Below are 19,015 nucleotides of genomic sequence, written 5' to 3' on the forward strand. Positions count from 1 at the left end.
CTAAAACAGGCAATGAAAAATGTTGGACAGGAACCCGTAGATACAAGCAACGTAACTGCAAAGAAAATATCTATAAAAGAAGAAATACTTTAGAAGATGAAAGAAGGAATTACAAAAGCGTTCACGGAAATTCGGCAATCCAGAAATACAAGTGCTTAAGAGCGAAATAAATAAGAAGTTCAAGGAAGCTAAGCGAAAAGGCTGCATGTAGAATGTGAAAAAATCAAAAAAGGAATGATTGTTGGTAGGATGGATGCAGTACATAGAAAACTAAAAATGACCTTCTACGAAATTAAAAGTAAAGACTGTGATTTTAACAGTGCAATAGGTATTCTACTGTTAAATGTAAAGGAGAGAGCGGATAATTGCAATTAGTGCACTGAAAACCTCTGTGAGCGAAAGACTTGATCGAAGAAGAAAAAGGGTCGACAGGGAAGAGATAGAAGTCCCGTTTTAAAACCAGACTTTAAAAGAACTTTGGGGGACTTAGGATCAAATAAGGCAGAAGGAACAAAAACCATTCCATAGAAATTTATAAAATTACGGGGGGAAGTGGCAACAAGTCGAGTTTTCACGTTGGTATGTAAGATGCTTGAGACTGGTGACATACCATCAGACTTTCGGAAAAAACGTATTCCACACAATGCCAAAGATAGTAAGAGCCGACAATGAGGGTATTATCACACAATCTGCTTAACAGTTCTCGCATCCATATTGCTGACAGGAGTAATGTACAGAAGAACAGAAAGAAAATTGAGGATCCTTTAGATGACAATCAGTTTGGCTCTGGCAAAGGTAAAGGTACAAGAGAAGCAGTTCTCATGTTGCGATTGATAATAGAAGCAAGATTGAAGAAAAATCAAGACACGTTCACAGATTTAATTGGTGTGGAAAAAGAGTCCGACAGTGTAAAGTGGATCAAGGCCTTCGAAATGAAAAGAAAAAAAGAGGTAATCTATAGGAAAAATGTGAGTAATTACGATATGTACAAAAACGAAGAGGGAAAATTAAGACTGGAAGACCAAGAACGAAGTGCACGGATTACTGTTCTACCCATACATTGAGGAAGCAATAACGCAAATAAAAGACAAATTTCAAGAGCGGGATTAATATTAAGGGGAAAAGATATCGACAGTAACATTCGTTGTTGACATTGCTATCCTCAGTTCAAGACAGGAAAAATTAACGGTCCTTCTGAATGGAATGAACAGTCTAATGAGTAACTAAATATGAAATGAGAGTATGTCGAAGAAAGGCCAAAGTAATGACAAGCAACAGAAACGAGAAGAGTGAGAACAAATTAGAATTGCGGATGATGAACTGGACGTAGTTAAGAAATTCTGCGACTAGGCACCAAACTAACCCATGATGGAAGTATGGTGCATCGGCCGGGAAAGGTCCCAGTTCTCTCCAGGCGCTGATTAGCGCACCACCTGTGCCGGGAGTCGCATCGCGTTGGTATCGTTGATATAAACAGCCTCGGATGCAGTAATAAGTTACTCGGGATACGCGTAACCATGAAATCGTTTTCGAGTGAAGTGTTAATTTTGGGATGACGTTAATGATCTATCTTTAGTTTGCGTATGTCGTATTTTCACGTACCGCCGCAGGACAGACATTCTACCATTATTAGCATGACGTTTGACGAACATTATCATCAAACTATGTCGAGCATTCACTTAAACATTTAATTTGAACAGTTATAGTTGCATGAGCGCATTAGACTCTGAACTGCTCTGGTAGTTGGATTGTGTGGATACTTTTTTATCTGTGACTTTCAGAATATTGTGAACATTTTAGAGAGAATGGTTTTTGATTATGAATCCTAGACAATCTCCTGATTCCTCAGAGCTATAAGCTGTAGCTATAAATGTATTTCTCAGATGAAGTGGGCACTAGGAATTCTAATTACAGGCTTCACGTTTTGCTAATCACTTTCTGGTTGCCAATATTGTAGTTAGAGAGCCAGTGTTGAGAACAGCATTAAATAAATAATAGGAACATCTAACAATTATTCCACCCGCCGCCCCACAGAAGGAGCAACGAGGACATAAAAAGTAGACTCTCATTGGCAGTAACGGGCTTCCTGGCCAAGGGAAGTCTGCTGGTATCAAACAGAGATTTTAATCTGGGAAGGATATTTCGGAGAATGTATATCTAGAGCACGGCTTTATATGGCAGTGAGGTATGGGCTTTGGGAAGTGTAGAACAGAAGAAACTAAAAGCTTTTGAGATGTGGTGATTCAAAAGAACGTTGAAAATTCTGTGGATTGATATGGTAAGGAATGATGAGGCTGTTCGCAGAATCGGTGAGGACAGGAGTACATGGAAATAACTGAACAGAAAAAGGGACAGAGCGATAGGACATATATTAAGACATAAGACAATAACTTCCTTTGTACTAGACGGAGCTGTAGTGGATGAAAAGTGTAGAAGAAAACAGAGATTGGGCTACACCCAGCATGTAACTGAGGACCTTGGTTGCAAGTGCTACTCTCAGACAGAAAGGTTGACACAGGAGAGTAATTTGGCGCGTCTACATTAAATCAGTAATAAGTCTCTTAAACTTCAGCCTACTCTTCATCTTACCAAATTATGGTCAGAGTCTGTATCTGCCCCTGGGTACGCCTTAACATCTGACTTCGAATTTTCTGCCGGATAATGATGTAATTTATCTCCATTTTAACTCTCGCTCTTTTCCATGTATATTTCCTCGTCTTGTGATTCTTGAACAGAGTATTCGCTATTATCATCTAAAATTTATTGCAGAACTCACTTGGTCTTTCTCCCCTCTCGTTCCTATTACCAAGTATATATTCTCGGGTAATCTTTTCTTCTTGTTCACTCCCCAAGAACCACATTCCAATTCCCCATGACTATTATATTTTCACTACCCTTTAGTACTGTATTACCCGTCCAATATCCTCATATACTTTCTCCATCTCTTCATCGCCTGCTTGAAACATCGGCATGCATACTCGGTATGTATAAATGAACTTCTATTGTTGGTGTTGGTTTGCCGTCGATACTGAGAACAAATTTATCCTGAATTGCTCAGAGTAAATTCCTCTCTGTCATACCTTCCTATTTATACTCACCTTATGCTATTTTTGGCTCCTGTTGATAATACTCTATACTCCTCTGACCAGACGCCCTGATTCGTAGAGTGTTAGGCTTTCGTTATTTACTCCGTCTTATTCTCATGGTCACCCTCTTGGCAGTCCCCTCCCAAGGATGAGAATGGGGAACTAGTCCAGAATTTTTTGCCAATGGAGAGATCATCATGGCACTTTTTCTATTACATATTATGATATTTTACCAATTTCTCATGTCACTTAATATTTTTTAAGTTTATGTAATGCCTCATTTATAAAATTATTAAATAAGGAAATAAATTAGTATAAGAAGGCAGAACATAGTGCGCGTTGTTCAGGGCTACGTTCTCAATCGCATGTGCGACAGAATGGCGGAATATTGGTCTAATGTTTTTAGGGTTACAAGTTCACATGCTAATTAAATTATAATTTTATTCGAAGATCGATTATGATTTTGTCACGAGAGCGTTTCATTTGAAGAAACATGCATTAAACAGTTGTGGGAGTACCAAGGATTTCCGGGAGTGGTAATTCCTTCATTTCACTCAACCATCTCAACGTGAAGGAGATTACGTGAAGAAATCTACCCGAACGTATGATAGCAGAGCAGACGAATGTCAGCTGCGATAGCAGCGCAGGGTGGACCCAAACCGTGTTGTCATCGTGGAAAGAGTTTTCTCTTATGTTTCATTTATTAGCGGCAGAGTTGGGGTCAGTATCTGGTCAACCAGCAGCTTGTGGAAACATCAGCGCACAGACGGACGTTGCTCTCCTTTGGCATTACAGCTAACCTGTGCAGATGATTGTAAAACCTTATGCTTGAAGAATTCCTCACCGACACGAAGGACTCCCTGCAGAGGGCAAAGAATCCACCGGCAGTGATGCGTAGCGGCCTCTGGGCTCGGAGCATCAGAAGCAGCAGCGACCGTTTGATGCCCGTGGAGCATTCCTGCACTGACGGCACTGCGCCGTAGGCCGACGAAGCCACGTTTTCGCTCTGCAATAAACGACTAGTATCACCAATAAATCAGTGAACGACATCGGCTTTTCATTATGTAAATTTCGTACGTGACAAAATACTGTTTTAATGAAAGAGCTGGAGGTTTGGAAATTTGTGGTGATGTCTTATGGAACCAGACTGCTGAGGTCATCGGTCTCTAAGCTTACATACTACTTAATCTACCTTAAACTAACTTACGCTAAGGACAACACACACACTCATGCCCGAGGGAGGACTGGAAACTCCGACGGGGGGAGCCGCGCGGACCGTGACAAGACGCCACAAACTACGCGGGTACACCGTGCGGCAATCAAAGAGATGTTTCTGTTTTAAAAGACAGTAGAATTCAAAAGTGATGTATGAAAAGCTTCATTAACGCCAGTTAAAAGCTGCCATTTACGCACATGCAACCCATTGCATCATTTCAGACTGGCACTAGCGTTAGCATTTGCTTTTCAATACTGCCGACAACGAGGAAATGCTCAACCGTAGTCCTATGTAAGGGAATGTGTGCGTGCGTGCGTGTGTGTGTATGTGTGTGTGTGTGTGTGTGTGTGTGTGTGTGTGTGTGAGCTTGCTTGGAGTTTATGAGCGCTCAGCGACAACGTTATCAGTGTCCTTACAAATATTCCAAGAAACGAATGTGGTGAGAATTGCTAAAAATGTAATCACACAGTCGGTATTTAACCAACAAAATGAACTCACTGACTCACTTCCACCTCACTCGTGTGGAACCAGTCAGCCACTCTTACACGCGTTGAGACAGTGGAGAATGGGTGAAAGGCGCTATACCTGGGATTAAAACATTAGTGAAACGATAGAGCAGCTTCAATAACAGATAAAATAGCGGCTCACCTGGATGACCACATACCAAAAACGGGGGTGCGACAGTGATTCCTTTAACACATTAACAACATTTCCCTTAACTTTCAGGATAGAAGTCTGACACATCAGAAAAATTTAAAACCCTCACCATATTCATCTGAATGTCACTTAAGGTAGACGAGAGGCCTGCTGGCCAGTTTGCCGCAGCTCTCTGTTCTGAAAAGAAAACGTAATCTGATAGACTGTGGCGAACAGTGAACTGTACACCACAAGCACCACGCGCTGCAGGTTCCTTGCCCAAGCCAAGTGTCGTGGGGCTGTGGCCCGAGGCCCAAGAGAAAGACAGGCCGTTGCGTTCACGTCACACCACGTGACCTTGCAGATCTTTCTAGTGCCAGCGAGTAACTAGTTCACACGAGTTTATTAATTTTTAATTGACCGCTTAAATGCATACAAATTCGCCATAGCACACGACAAAATTAAGACCTTTAGTGAGTATCTTTTCTATTAAATATTGATTGCCCATGGCCCTGCATTGAGCCGAGCTTTCCCGATGTGTGGCGTATAAGCCTACTAGTGTGACGTCACAGGGTCGTTGCAGGGCCCGTATATATCGTTGGCCCCAGATGTGGCCTATGAGAAGACGAATAAGTGTGACCTCATTCAGCCTGCGCGGCTGGGAGGAGGCCACGGGCGCGGTATAGACTTTACTAGACTCACGTTATTGTATGTTACTTCCAGTCACATTTTCTCCCATCGACGCATGACTATGTACAGTCGTGGACAAAACGAGCGAGAATCCTCGACTTTTCGTTATACTGATCAGCACAGCTTTAAAGTCTGCTACACAGCATAACAGGCAAGGCGATGAAGTGCCACCAACATACTATGCGCAGGCGTGAAATTGAAAATCCATCTGAACATTATCAGACTGTTAGCAATCATGTGTAAGACTATATTAATGCTGATTGGTGTGTTAAACACAACAGGTAAATATAAGATATAAATGAAATAAGAAACGCTAGTTAGTATGAACTGTACAATTAAAAATGAATTTCCGCTTACCGAGATAACATAAGTGTTTTAGCAAGACAGATGATTACGAATTAGCAAAATATTATGGGCATTCGGCCACAAAACGGTCTGTGTCAACGTTCAGACCAGTCATACTGAATTACCGTTGCTGGCATACCATGAAAGCGTGCTAATTTAGCAATGCATGAAAATTCAAAACGAAATTCAATTAAAAATCGTTCAGTGCCACACTTAAGTCAATTTATTTATTGACAGAGGCGGAAAAAGTAGGCAGTAACAAGTATGAAATACTACAAGCTTTTCATGTTTACATCCACAGGGCGCCGGTACACAATAAAGGTAGCAGTAAAACGTATTGTGGGCGCGAGATTTACTGATAGTCTCTCTGCCTCCATCGAGATTAGAATCGAAAACAAACCTGACCTCCCTTGCAGTAGCAAACAGCTTTCACTACGCTAGCAGACAACCCAGGCAAACAGCCCCACACATGAATAAGCCGGCAATTTCGCAATGAAAATGGCCAAATGATCTGCAGTTTCTGTTGCATAGAGCTTTCTGGACTCAAAAACATGTGACAGCTTATGTGACAATCATTCGGGATGTTTATCGAAATAAAAACATATTGTTATTAGCGAGTACATTTAGTAGGATAATTCTGCACCACCCCAGGAAAAAAACGGCGACATACCCGCCAAACGTATTCTACAATGTCTCCAGTTCTCCATTAGACTCGCCACAGCCAGAAAACGTTCATTAGCGAACTGTTTCTTAAGCTAGCTAGCAAAGGGAATGTTCGCACTTCTAAAACGCGGTGGCATTAATACTGGGATCTGAATTACCAAGTATATAGGCAAATGGATCTTATTTCACATTCCTGTAAACGTGATTTGGATCGAAAGCGTAGCTAGGATTAATATATTGATGTATCGACTGCAAATAGAACATTACGAATAAAGAGTAGGGCGAATTATTTATGCGACCCTCATCTTGAGTAAGTGTTGTAACTATTTTCGTTCTTACGATTTCGTCACCTTACTCGGTAAAAATGGAACCCTACTAGTCTCATTTTTGACTGTCTATTTGTCTACCCAACTCTTAAAACCCGTTTACCTCGAGTACAGGTAGACCTAATAAGCGGAAATGTATTGCACTTCCTGACGTATACGGTCCCTTGGTAGTATTAAATATTCATTTTTATAAGTACAGTTCATGCTAATTAGCGTTTCTTCTTTCACTTAATCTTATATTTACGTGTTGTTTAACACACTAATGAGCATTAATACAATCTTACACGTGACTGAAAACAGTCTGACAAAGTTCGGATAATTTTTCAATTTCACGCCTGTGCATAGTATGTTGGTAGCACTTCGTCGCCTTGCCTTGTATGCTGTGTGGCAGATTTTAAAGCTGTGTGGATTAGCATAACGAAAAGGTGTGGGGTCTCGCTCGTTTTGTCCACGACTGTACCTCAACAGCGAGGCGGTAGCACGTCGGATTATGACACACTGACGCCTCTAAAGATCTCGACACGCCTCCTTGGATGTTACATCCAGCCTTTCATTCCTGGGAATATCAACGTGCGCTTAAATTCAGCAAAAAGTCTCCTCCTTGCCCAGTCATTGTATTCGGAGGAGGGTGTCCTGAATATTCTGGATTACTTTCTCTGCTGGACCCTAGCCTTGCGAAGAGTGAACGGCAATTAGGCAATCAGAACAGTCGTGGAATTTAGCACCCATAAAACCTATAGTTCCGAGTCAAATACCGTAAACTAGTGAGGAAATCGGAGGATAGGGAAAACAGTAGAGCAACGAACGGGGTCCCCCTATTTACACCCATCCGCAAATGCAGTTACATAGTTGCGGTGCCCAGTCAAAATGTCATAGAACAATCTTCTTACACACAATCACTTTTATCAAAAATACAAGAACCATACACATGTAACTATAATAATTAGCACAGGTTAAGTACAAAGCTATGCACAAATGGTTATCATTACGGAACTGTATCTAATGTCAAATCCTGGGAGAGCTGTCTGGTGTCTGGTACACGTCAAGCAAACACAAAATCTCTTTCAAAGTACAAATATTGAAAACCAAGAAAGTAAAATAGCGAATACAAAGACATGTTACAGGAAGAAGACGTGCCGATCTGACGATGTAATTGAGTTTCGAAGGAATGCAAGAACTGATGAAAAGAATAGAAAACCAGAAATGAGAACCATGCATTTAGGCTCAAGTAAGATTCTAAGTTCGAATACGTAAATTATTATTATTTTTTATTTTTATCCTTTCTATGCTTATAGTTAGTAGCTCTGACTAACATGTCCTATTAATTGTGAGTCATATCGACTAAAATTCAAATTTTAACTGATCTGTGCAAAGATAGGAGACTGAAAGCAAAATATAAAACCAGAAATCATCAACAAAGGGAATTGTCCACCTATGTGTGCTCCTTCACCCTTTCACCAACACTAGTTTTTGTAATAACTCTCATCAGGACTACAGTCACCCATGTTAATACTACTTTATAAGTCCACTATCTTCGTTTTTAATACTTCACTTCCTTCATCAAATTACATCGTACCTGTAGAATACTGTTTTCTTACTGCACTGTAGGTTTCAGTCTTCCAATGTTACACGATTCTTTTTTTCTTACGGCGGTTGTGTGTTTTATCGATTTTATAATGTCTTGTTCTTATTTTCACCAATGATGACATGATGATGTTTGAGCTTCCTCTTTGACTGATTGGGCTGTCAGTTGTTAGAGGTGCGGAAGGTCCACGTCGACCGTGGGAATACGTGATCTCACAAGACCATCTCATAAGATGATTCCTTTTTCTTTGCGTTCGTAATTTTTAAGGCAAGGTTTGTATGAAAGAAAAGTTTCGGGAAGTCGCCTAGAAAATTAGAAATTTTTCTATAGGTTTCTCACGATTTTCGTTATTCACGATTGAAGCGATCGATATGAATAATTCTTTTTTGTTTTGTTCATTATTGTGTTGGACTTGAAGCATCCGGTCTGTGTTTCTCAGTACACTGCGCCTATACTTGCACTGTACTCGACAACACATTGCAATTTCATTACATTCTCGCCCGTCTTCGTGACTGTCTTTCCCGTGTCACGCATTTCTGTAGTGTTACAGGTAGTCAGCATCAACACTTCTCCCTTGTCGCACCACTTGATGGCAAGCATTGTGTCACTCGGCATAAAGTCAAATTCTCCTCGTTTCAGTTGCGCCTGTTGCTGCGTACAGTACCGCGTGCTGCTGTTCTTTGGTCGTGAAGCCAGAGTAACAAGTCTGCACTTTTATACCAACTGTCGACATACATGGTATGTGCCCGTTCACAGTATGGTTTCATTAGTGTTCCTACTGTTCCGTGAGAATTTCTAATATTATGGACTTCAATTTCTATTGGTGTGCCTGTGTATGTAATGAAATGCAAGGCGTATCCAGTTTTTTAGTCGTATAACACGAAAATACTTCGTTTCGAAAGAATGAATTGTTTGAAAGGTAAGCGACCTTTTGAACAATTACAGACTTTCATCGACACAGAGATTTTTGTGTGCATTAAATGCACTGCGGAATGCCATACAAGCTGTATCAACTATTTTCCTAACTTTAAACAAATTGTCATCTTCAAGAGTGGCAGAGTTGTCACTAAAATGCAACATTCTCAAAAGTAACATAAAACGGTCATGGGAAATAAATGCACCGAAAATTGGAGTGCTTACAAGTACATCTCTAGACAAATATTTCCTTCCTCTCAACTTTTTAACCATGGGACACGAGAAGCCAAATACCAGTGAAGCAATATAGTGGCTCAAAACCATTATCTTCCCGGGTGGACCATCGAGAATGAACGTATTTGCCATGGTGAAAGTGTAAAATCGCTTTCCTACAAGTGCTATAAATTTCATCAGATTTTCTGACTGAAATAGCGTGCAAAAGGATAGACACTTAAATCAGGCGGTAGTTGGCAATTATGCCCTGAAGATAAGTCATCAAATGCATGAACTACTGGACTTTCGCCCATTAAATTTGTCACTAAGGCTTGGCCTCTTTATGGATCGATTCGTCTTCACTTTCAGAATCTGAAGAACTCTCCCAATGAGTTCTACTAGGTGAAGGACAGGGACGCGTGCTACTACCAAACTTTCCTGAAGAATCGACATCATTGCTATAGTCATTGAAGATGCCACACTCACGGTCAGTGTCACTCCTTGCGAGTACCTCCAGTATTTCTTCGTCAATGCAACCACTCCGACGTGCCATTTGTTTGTGGAACACAAAGTGACAGCACTCTAATAGTAATGATGAGTAGTCAGAAAGCTGAACGACACTAAAGAAGCAGAATGCAAACGATCACAAGAACCAACTAGCATGAATGTCGAACAGAAACTGTAAAATCCGGCGGATATACCGCTGAGCGACTATAGACGTCCGCAGGACCACAGGTAGAGGAACCAGCTGATGGTAAATGACGTCATTAGGACTGAGGTACCAGGCAGGCTACGACGGTGAATGCAGTCTGCAGCGCCCATGGGAAATACTACTGCAGTGGCTAACGGCGTCCGTAGCCCCTACGGAAAGACGGAGCGCGACCGGATTTCACTTCTGCAGAACTCATAGGGTTAAACAAAATACATTAGAAAAATTTACAATCAGAGAAAATTACTATATTGCGGTATTTAGAAAAATATTCATTGAAAATAAGGCTAAATGATGTCGTACAAACAAAGGTATCACAGACAGGGACCATACTGCAAACGAAACGTCAAGAAGACAAAAAATCTGTCTCAAACTAAGCAACAAAACAAAATAATGACTGCAAAAATATGGTAAAGGTAGGTGAGCCGACTCAAATGGTGTAATTCAGTTGTGAAGGAATGCAAGAACCACTGAAAAGAATAGAAAACCAGAAATGAAAACCATGCATTTAGGACAAAGTAAGAGCCTAAGTTCAAGAACGTTAATTATTACTTATTTTTTATTTTTATTAAATTTCTTATTCTTATCCGTTTTTGTTTGTAATATATAGTTGTGACTAACATGTACTATTATTACTCGTGTGTCATATCCACCAAAAACCTAATTTCAAATAATGTAACCAAATATATAACGCAGAAAAGAAAATATAAAACCAGAAGTCACCAACAAACTAAGCTGTTGACCTGTGTATGCTCCTTCACGCTTCTACCCACACTGCTTTTATTACTAACACCTTTCAAGAGCACGATCACGTTTATTAACAGTACTTTACACATGCATGATCTTCGTTTTGATTACTTCTCGTCTTTATTATACTACATCGTAACGGTATGTTACGCTGTACTTCTTCGTTTAACAGTGGATGTGTGTTTTATCCATGTAATCGAGTAATGTCTTCTTCTAACGTGACATGGTCATCTTTGACCTTCCTCTTTGACGGATTGAGCTGACAGTTGTTAGAGGTGAGGAAGGTCCACGTCGACCAGAAGATACGTGATCTAGCAAGCCCATTCTTGTTCTTGTGTTATACGTGCGTTACTTATGCTGTGTTTTACCTCAAAGTTTTTAGAAGTCTATGGAAAGCGCAGGAAATAGTGGTACCTATAACGGCACAAACGACTAGGTGACTTACGTAGTTTCGTGTATACGTGAGTGCACTGTATGTGGTTTTTACTATTTCTCTGATTACTGGACGTTTATCGTATCAAACTAGTTGACTCGGGAACTTTGACATGTTAAGAGATTATGTAACTTCAACATTGTACGATATGAGATAATTTCTCTATTTTAGAAATAGTTTTACGTGCATTACACGTCATGAGGTTATATAAGCAGTTATTTTTACAGCTACTTTGACTTCATACTTATGTTCTTAAAAGCCTTGGCACTACCGCTTTTCTGCGTAGTAAAACCCCTGATTTCATTATGTGAGATTATTTTCTGGTCTTTCATGACGAGTACTTTAACCTTCGTGTTCAGTAGTCTATTATTTTTTTATTATTTGTTATTACATTTATTTATTGGTGTGTGGTACTTAGCTGTCACTAACATTATTACTCGTGTATCATATATCTCAAATAATTTAACCAAATATATAAAAAAAGAAAAGGTATAAAATCAGAAGTTATAAACAAAGTATACTCTCGAGCTATGTATGCTAGATTCTATTTGGAGGGGCACAGAGAAGAGTGAACAATAGTCAACCTCTAAAGTAGGTATCACTACATAAAACAATCCGAGATTTACTGTAAATAAAAACCTTGTGAGTCGTTCTAAATAAGTGTTTTAAAAGAATATGAACTGATCCTTAACAAAACATGAGTTTTCGAACAAATGAATAAGAAGTACTGAACAATAATAATAATAATAATTATTATTATTATTATAACAAGACAGTATGTAAACCAATATGCGTTAAATCGTAGAACCACCGCATAGAAATGGAAGATGAGATAAGAACTATAACTTAAGAAATTAGCGGAACATTTATGGTGTGCTAGATTAGACAATGTTCAGGGACAACTCATACCACAAACACCAATAAAAGAAAAAGAAACTCCCGACAATAGGCCACAAGGGTACATGACATTGAAGATGAAAATATCATAATGATAAAAAGATTGGCAGAGAGAAGAGATTATTACAGTTGTGTTCAAAATTAAAGCAACAAACAGAAATTTTGCAAGGTTTCGTTTATTTAGCCACACAACTGTAGAAACAGATGATAGTAAAGTAGGAACAATGCGAAGAATACAAAACGTAAGCAACTGTAACATCTATAGCGGTAGACAAAAATTTTCTACGTTTTTCTTCCAACTTAAAGGATTTGCACACACTTGCCGACAATTGTTTAATGTGCTCAGTGTGGGGTGTGATCACCTCTTGCAGCAATACAAGCGTGACAACGACGGGACACTCTGTGTATAATGTCATCAATTTCACGTTGAGGCAATAACACCCATTCTTCCTGCAGAGTTACTCGGAAATCTTGAGGATTGGTTGGTGGATGCTCATGTGATGCCGTCAGTCCGTAGTGCATCCCAGACTCAATATGCGTTATGGGACACAAATCGGAAGAGCGAACAGGCTATGCCATGCGTGCAATATCTTACTTTTCCAAAAACAACATCAACCACCCGTGCACTATGAAGTCGAGCATTATCGTCCATCAGTACGAAGTCTGGGCCCACAGCTCCTCGCAACAACCGCACATTAGCTGTTAATACCTCGTCACGATACCTGCCAGCAGTTAAATCTTGCCGATTCACGTGCACCGTTTGATGAAGAGTTGTTCAAGTGGTCAGCACAACCCTTGCCCCAATATTAAAGATCCTTCTCGATATCGGTCTCGTTTCACAATGTTTGGCTCCCGAAATCGTGTTCCACGTTCGCTCCAGATGTGAATTCGTCGAGAGTCTCTCATTCTCCAGGCCAATTCAGTACACATCTATGAAAAGAACATTGGCCCACTGTTCGACCGTCCAGGTGGCATATTGACGATTCCACTCTAGACGTTCCCTCCTGTGAGGACGCGTCGGAGGTGCAAATACAGTAAGTCTCCGATAATAAAGACCGCTCTGCTGAAGCCTTCTGTTCACCGTTTGCCTCGATACAACACGTCCAGTGGATGCTACGAGGTTAGATCGCAGTTGCTGCGCAATAATAATGCGGTACCATTGTATCCTTACATCCAAAGAACGGTATTATCTTTCTGCTATCACACGTGGTCAGTACTGTCCTGATATTCGGGATACAGTTTCGGCCTTGTCCTGGTTCAGTTCTTCCTAGGCCAACCATCACAGAGATTCTGGTAGGTGTCATCTCTGTGCCATACTGCACAGTTAGTGACTGTGTATGTAGCGACTCTGGATGTGTGACTACCCGAAAAATACTACACCGTTTGATGTGTGCCATGACGCCATCGAGCCGGCCGGAGTGGCCGAGCGGTTCTAGGCGCTTCAGTCTGGAACCGCGCGACCGCTACGGTCGCAGGTTCGAATCCTGCCTCGGGCATGGATGTGTGTGATGTCCTTGGGTTAGTGAGGTTTAAGTAGTTCTAGGGGACTGATGACCGCAGATGTTAAGTCCCATAGTGCTCAGACCCATTTGAACCATTTGACGCCATCGCTGACATGGATGTCCGTTGACCGGAATGCCATCTTCCGTGCAGAACACTATCGAACGGTTATCGTGACTTAGTCGCAGGACGGGTGCTTTAATTTCGGACACCAATGTGAAATCTAAAAACTGGAGCGACGTACAGACAGCATGCAGACCCGTATCACTGGATCCATTTGGAAGCCAAGCAAAACCATAAGAATGAATGATCTATCGGTTGGGAATAGAACTTATTGTCCGCTAACTGCTACGCTACATATACAATAATTGACAATTAAGTATCAGTACGTCAAATAAATCTTAGATGTATACAGAAATCTTATGATGATTCTCAAGAACTACTTGCAAATGAAAGAAAGCCTTTGATGCGGAATTGGCGTAATTGTCAGCGTACTTTATGTCTGTCGAGTAATTCATTTCCAAAAGCTTTGAAGTATCCAGATGCACTGTGTTTATTTGTAACGTTGTAGATCACACTCAGACTGCCACACACACTTGAACGCCCTGGCTCCAGAAATACTCAGAGCAGGGCGAGGTCAGCCTAGCGAAGAACTCAGACAGCAGTCTGCGGAGATGGATATCAGCGCAGGTGAACGGTTCAGGACACCTCAAGGGCGGGCTCGACGCGGCCAGTCGCACACGCAACTGCAACAGCCAAAAGGTTAAGCTGTTCTTATTAATGCAGTGAATGGGCATGCGACTATTCAGTGACAAACGTTTGTGCCTCGTCCATTTATTTTACAGTTTTTATATTTTTGACATCTCGTTCTAAACTTTCTACTAAAAATTTATTTTATGACGATAGATGATGCATAACAGATCAGATTTCTTTTCTAAACTTGATGATTTTGTCGATTTGTAAAGGCGCCTGAAGATGGTGCCAATGAGGCACAGAATGTAAAAAAACTACTAAAGAAAATTACGGCTGTTGGTATCTATTTTCTTCAAATGTCAGCCTGCTTAGCTGGGTGGTAACGTGCTTGCCTCCCACACAAGCGAGCCAGGGTTCAATTTCCGGCGGGGCAGCGGATTTTTTCCGCTCGTGGACTGGGTATTACGTTGTCCTCATCATCATTTATCCTCATCACCGGCGCTCAAGTCGCCCACTGTGGCGTCGAATTAAATAACACTTGCACTTAGCCGCCGAACTTCCCCGAATGGGGCCTCCTGGCCAACGATGCCATACGCTCATTTCCATTTTTTCCTTCAGATCTTCGAGTGGCCGCAGTCTCATTCCATTTACTCACGCAAGCCGGATTTACAGAAACTTTCTCGGCCGCTTTTGTATATTTCATCTTGCTGGTGATCAGTCTGGTACAGATTTCCAACCAATCGTACTCCAGGAGCGTTTCAGTTGTGGAAATATCACATCAAGTGCTTATCACGAAATCAGTGGCATCCGCCGTTGTTTAAAGTGTGTCATGTCCATTTGAAAAACTGTATTCCTTGGCGCCACTCACATGGTTCGTGACTGTACGAGGTTACTGGTACCTCCTCAGGACCGCAGAAGCGCTGTCGTGGCCTTGCTGGAGAGGTTCAAACGCAAGTGGGCTGTCAGCCAGACTCAAGTAGAACGGACGCGTTTTCACGAAGGAAGCGTCCATTCTGTGTTGAGGTGCGTGGAGTTGGGTTTTAGCGGCCTATGCTTAGAGATCGGCAGACAGTGTTGACGATTTCCTGGAGAGACACCAGGAAAAGTAATTCTGATTAATTCTGGGGGAAGCCACGTGCAAGACCCTCACGGGAATGGGGTGCGCTCTGACTTCGGCGAACACGGACAGCATGTTGTGGCTTGTTGTGGCTACTACTCGTGGTGCTATGCTAAATGAATATTGAGCGTTGCACGTGATGAATGCTAAACAGAATACTGTCTCATAAAACAATGTGGTTCATATAAGAATCTGCAGTGTGCACGATTGCGCTAAGCATAAATGTAATTTAAAATCTTGTTACAACTCTAGACCAGTTCCATATTCTTCTGTTGATTCACTATATACCCTTAAGTGAATCTGGGGTTGCTTCATGTGTATTGTGAATTCCTATATTCTCTCACATGTATTAATTTTTCATGTATGTTCAAATGGTTCAAATGACTCTGAGCACTATGGGACTCAACTGCTGTGGTCATCAGTCCCCTAGAACTTAGAACTACTTAAACCTAACTAACCTAAGGACATCACACACATCCGTGCCCGAGGCAGGATTCGAACCTGCGACCGTAGCAGTGGCACGGTTCCGGACTGCGCGCCTAGAACCACGAGACCACCGCGGCCGGCTTTTCATGTATGTAACTGTCGTACTGGTCACTTAGACATAAGTGACAGTTGGTGTCTTAAAGATTGGCGGTATTAGTAGTAGCTAGGGAAGGACTGGTTGGTAGTGATTTTACTCAATTTTCTGTAACAGATAAGTACGTATTTTATAGTGACTATCGCCATACATATTGAATGCCGAACACTATATACTGCAAAATATGTGGGCAAACCTCGTGGGGGCGCGTTTAATATTTTTCTACACTCCTGGAAATGGAAAAAAGAACACATTGACACCGGTGTGTCAGACCCACCATACTTGCTCCGGACACTGCGAGGGGGCTGTACAAGCAATGATCACACGCACGGCACAGCGGACACACCAGGAACCGCGGTGTTAGCCGTCGAATGGCGCTAGCTGCGCAGCATTTGTGCACCGCCGCCGTCAGTGTCAGCCAGTTTGCCGTGGCATACGGAGCTCCATCGCAGTCTTTTGGTAGCATGCCGCGACAGCGTGGACGTGAACCGTATGTGCAGTTGACGGACTTTGAGCGAGGGCGTATAGTGGGCATGCGGGAGGCCGGGTGGACGTACCGCCGAATTGCTCAACACGTGGGGCGTGAGGTCTCCACAGTACATCGATGTTGTCGCCAGTGGTCGGCGGAAGGTGCACGTGCCCGTCGACCTGGGACCGGACCGCAGCGACGCACGGATGCACGCCAAGACCGTAGGATCCTACGCAGTGCCGTAGGGGACCGCACCGCCACTTCCCAGCAAATTAGGGACACTGTTGCTCCTGGGGTATCGGCGAGGACCATTCGCAACCGTCTCCATGAAGCTGGGCTACGGTCCCGCACACCGTTAGGCCGTCTTCCTCTCACGCCCCAACATCGTGCAGCCCGCCTCCAGTGGTGTCGCGACAGGCGTGAATGGAGGGACGAATGGAGACGTGTCGTCTTCAGCGATGAGAGTCGCTTCTGCCTTGGTGCCAATGATGGTCGTATGCGTGTTTGGCGCCGTGCAAGTGAGCGCCACAATCAGGACTGCATACGACCGAGGCACACAGGGCCAACACCCGGCATCATGGTGTGGGGAGCGATCTCCTACATTTGCCGTACAACACTGGTGATCGTCGAGGGGACACTGAATAGTGCACGGTACATCCAAACCGTCATCGAACCCATCGTTCTACCATTCCTAGACCGGCAAGGGAACTTGCTGTTCCAACAGGACAATGCACATCCGCATGTATCCCGTGCCACCCAACATGCTCTAGAAGGTGTAAGTCAACTACCCTGGCCAGCAAGATCTCCGGATCTGTCCCCCATTGAGCATGTTTGGGACTGGATGAAGCGTCGTCTCACGCGGTCTGCACGTCCAGCACGAACGCTGGTCCAACTGAGGCGCCAGGTGGAAATGGCATGGCAAGCCGTTCCACAGGACTACATCCAGCATCTCTACGATCGTCTCCATGGGAGAATAGCAGCCTGCATTGCTGCGAAAGGTGGATATACACTGTACTAGTGCCGACATTGTGCATGCTCTGTTGCCTGTGTCTATGTGCCTGTGGTTCTGTCAGTGTGATCATGTGATGTATCTGACCCCAGGAATGTGTCAATAAAGTTTCCCCTTCCTGGGACAATGAATTCACGGTGTTCTTATTTCAATTTCCAGGAGTGTATTAATGACTGTTATTATTTCAGGAACAAATTTTGTGTCGTTCAAGCACTGCCGCAGTTGTTCGGCTGTCAAGAAACCTTTTCTTTATATTAGTGTTTTCCATCTTACTGAATTGATATTTGCGTGGTAAGTAAAGCAGCTGTACAAATACTGAACCGCCCCATGTGGCCGAGAGGTTCTAGGGGCTTCAGTCCTGAACCGCGAAGCTGCTACGGTCGCAGGTTCGAATCCTGCCTCGGGCATGGATGTGTGTGATGTCGTTATGTCAGTTAGGTTTAAGTAGTGCTAAGTTCTACGGGACTGATGACCTCAGATGCTAAGTCCCATAGTGCTCAGAGCCATTTGGACAATTTGAACAAATATTGATCTCAGGTCTTCACAATCTTCAGCAAGAATTCCACTCCAGCTTAATCACATGCCGCACAAGTCTACAATACTACTTGGTATCTGAACACCTCCACGATGTAACTACTCATATCACGGTTATTTTTAATTTGTACGTGTCGTGATCATATTTCGCAAGAAATTGGGTTTAAAGCTATCGTATTTGTTGTTTGTCCGCTAGGTTTCTTAAAAATGCCAAGTATTGGATCCTGGCACCACTGTATCGTGAGGAGTAGTACAGGTCGAAGGGCGCCTCTTTCTAAAACATTGTATCTTAATATTCACACTATCATTCAAGATTTTCTTAGGCTCACTGCAGTCTAAGGTGGGAGTATTTTACGTAGAGAAGAAGGTGCCGCAACAGTATGCGTGCCATTAGTTGTGCCTAGAGAAGGCGGCGTTGACCCATTAACGTCGACAGGTGCGCATCCGTTGCAGTTCTCCAACATCTGTCCAATAATTTTGACGAAGTTGTACGACTTGTGACGAGCATGCGGAGATAGTCTCGTTCAGTACTAGCGTTTTGTGCAATAGTGTCTGCTCGTCGCTTCCTATCTGATGTCTAAAATCTGTAGTCTGTGACATTAATATCAATAATAACAGGTTTGCATGTGTCTTTTCTTCTATGTAGTCTAGC

At 42.5% G+C, this 19,015-nt stretch overlaps 1 protein-coding gene across 1 annotated transcript in view; it reads right to left on the minus strand.

Annotated features, from left to right (window-relative positions):
• The window catches only part of LOC126195372 (odorant receptor Or2-like), an 88,870-nt gene that overhangs the window by 11,568 nt on the left and 58,287 nt on the right, over positions 1–19,015 (minus strand). Inside the window, exon 6 of the mRNA XM_049933946.1 lies at positions 3,931–4,092. Coding sequence (XP_049789903.1) covers positions 3,931–4,092 — 162 coding nt within the window. The remainder of the gene's footprint in view (positions 1–3,930; positions 4,093–19,015) is intronic.

The sequence above is a fragment of the Schistocerca nitens genome, chromosome 7 (assembly GCF_023898315.1).
Source record: "Schistocerca nitens isolate TAMUIC-IGC-003100 chromosome 7, iqSchNite1.1, whole genome shotgun sequence".
Classification (NCBI taxonomy): Eukaryota; Metazoa; Arthropoda; class Insecta; order Orthoptera; family Acrididae; genus Schistocerca; species Schistocerca nitens.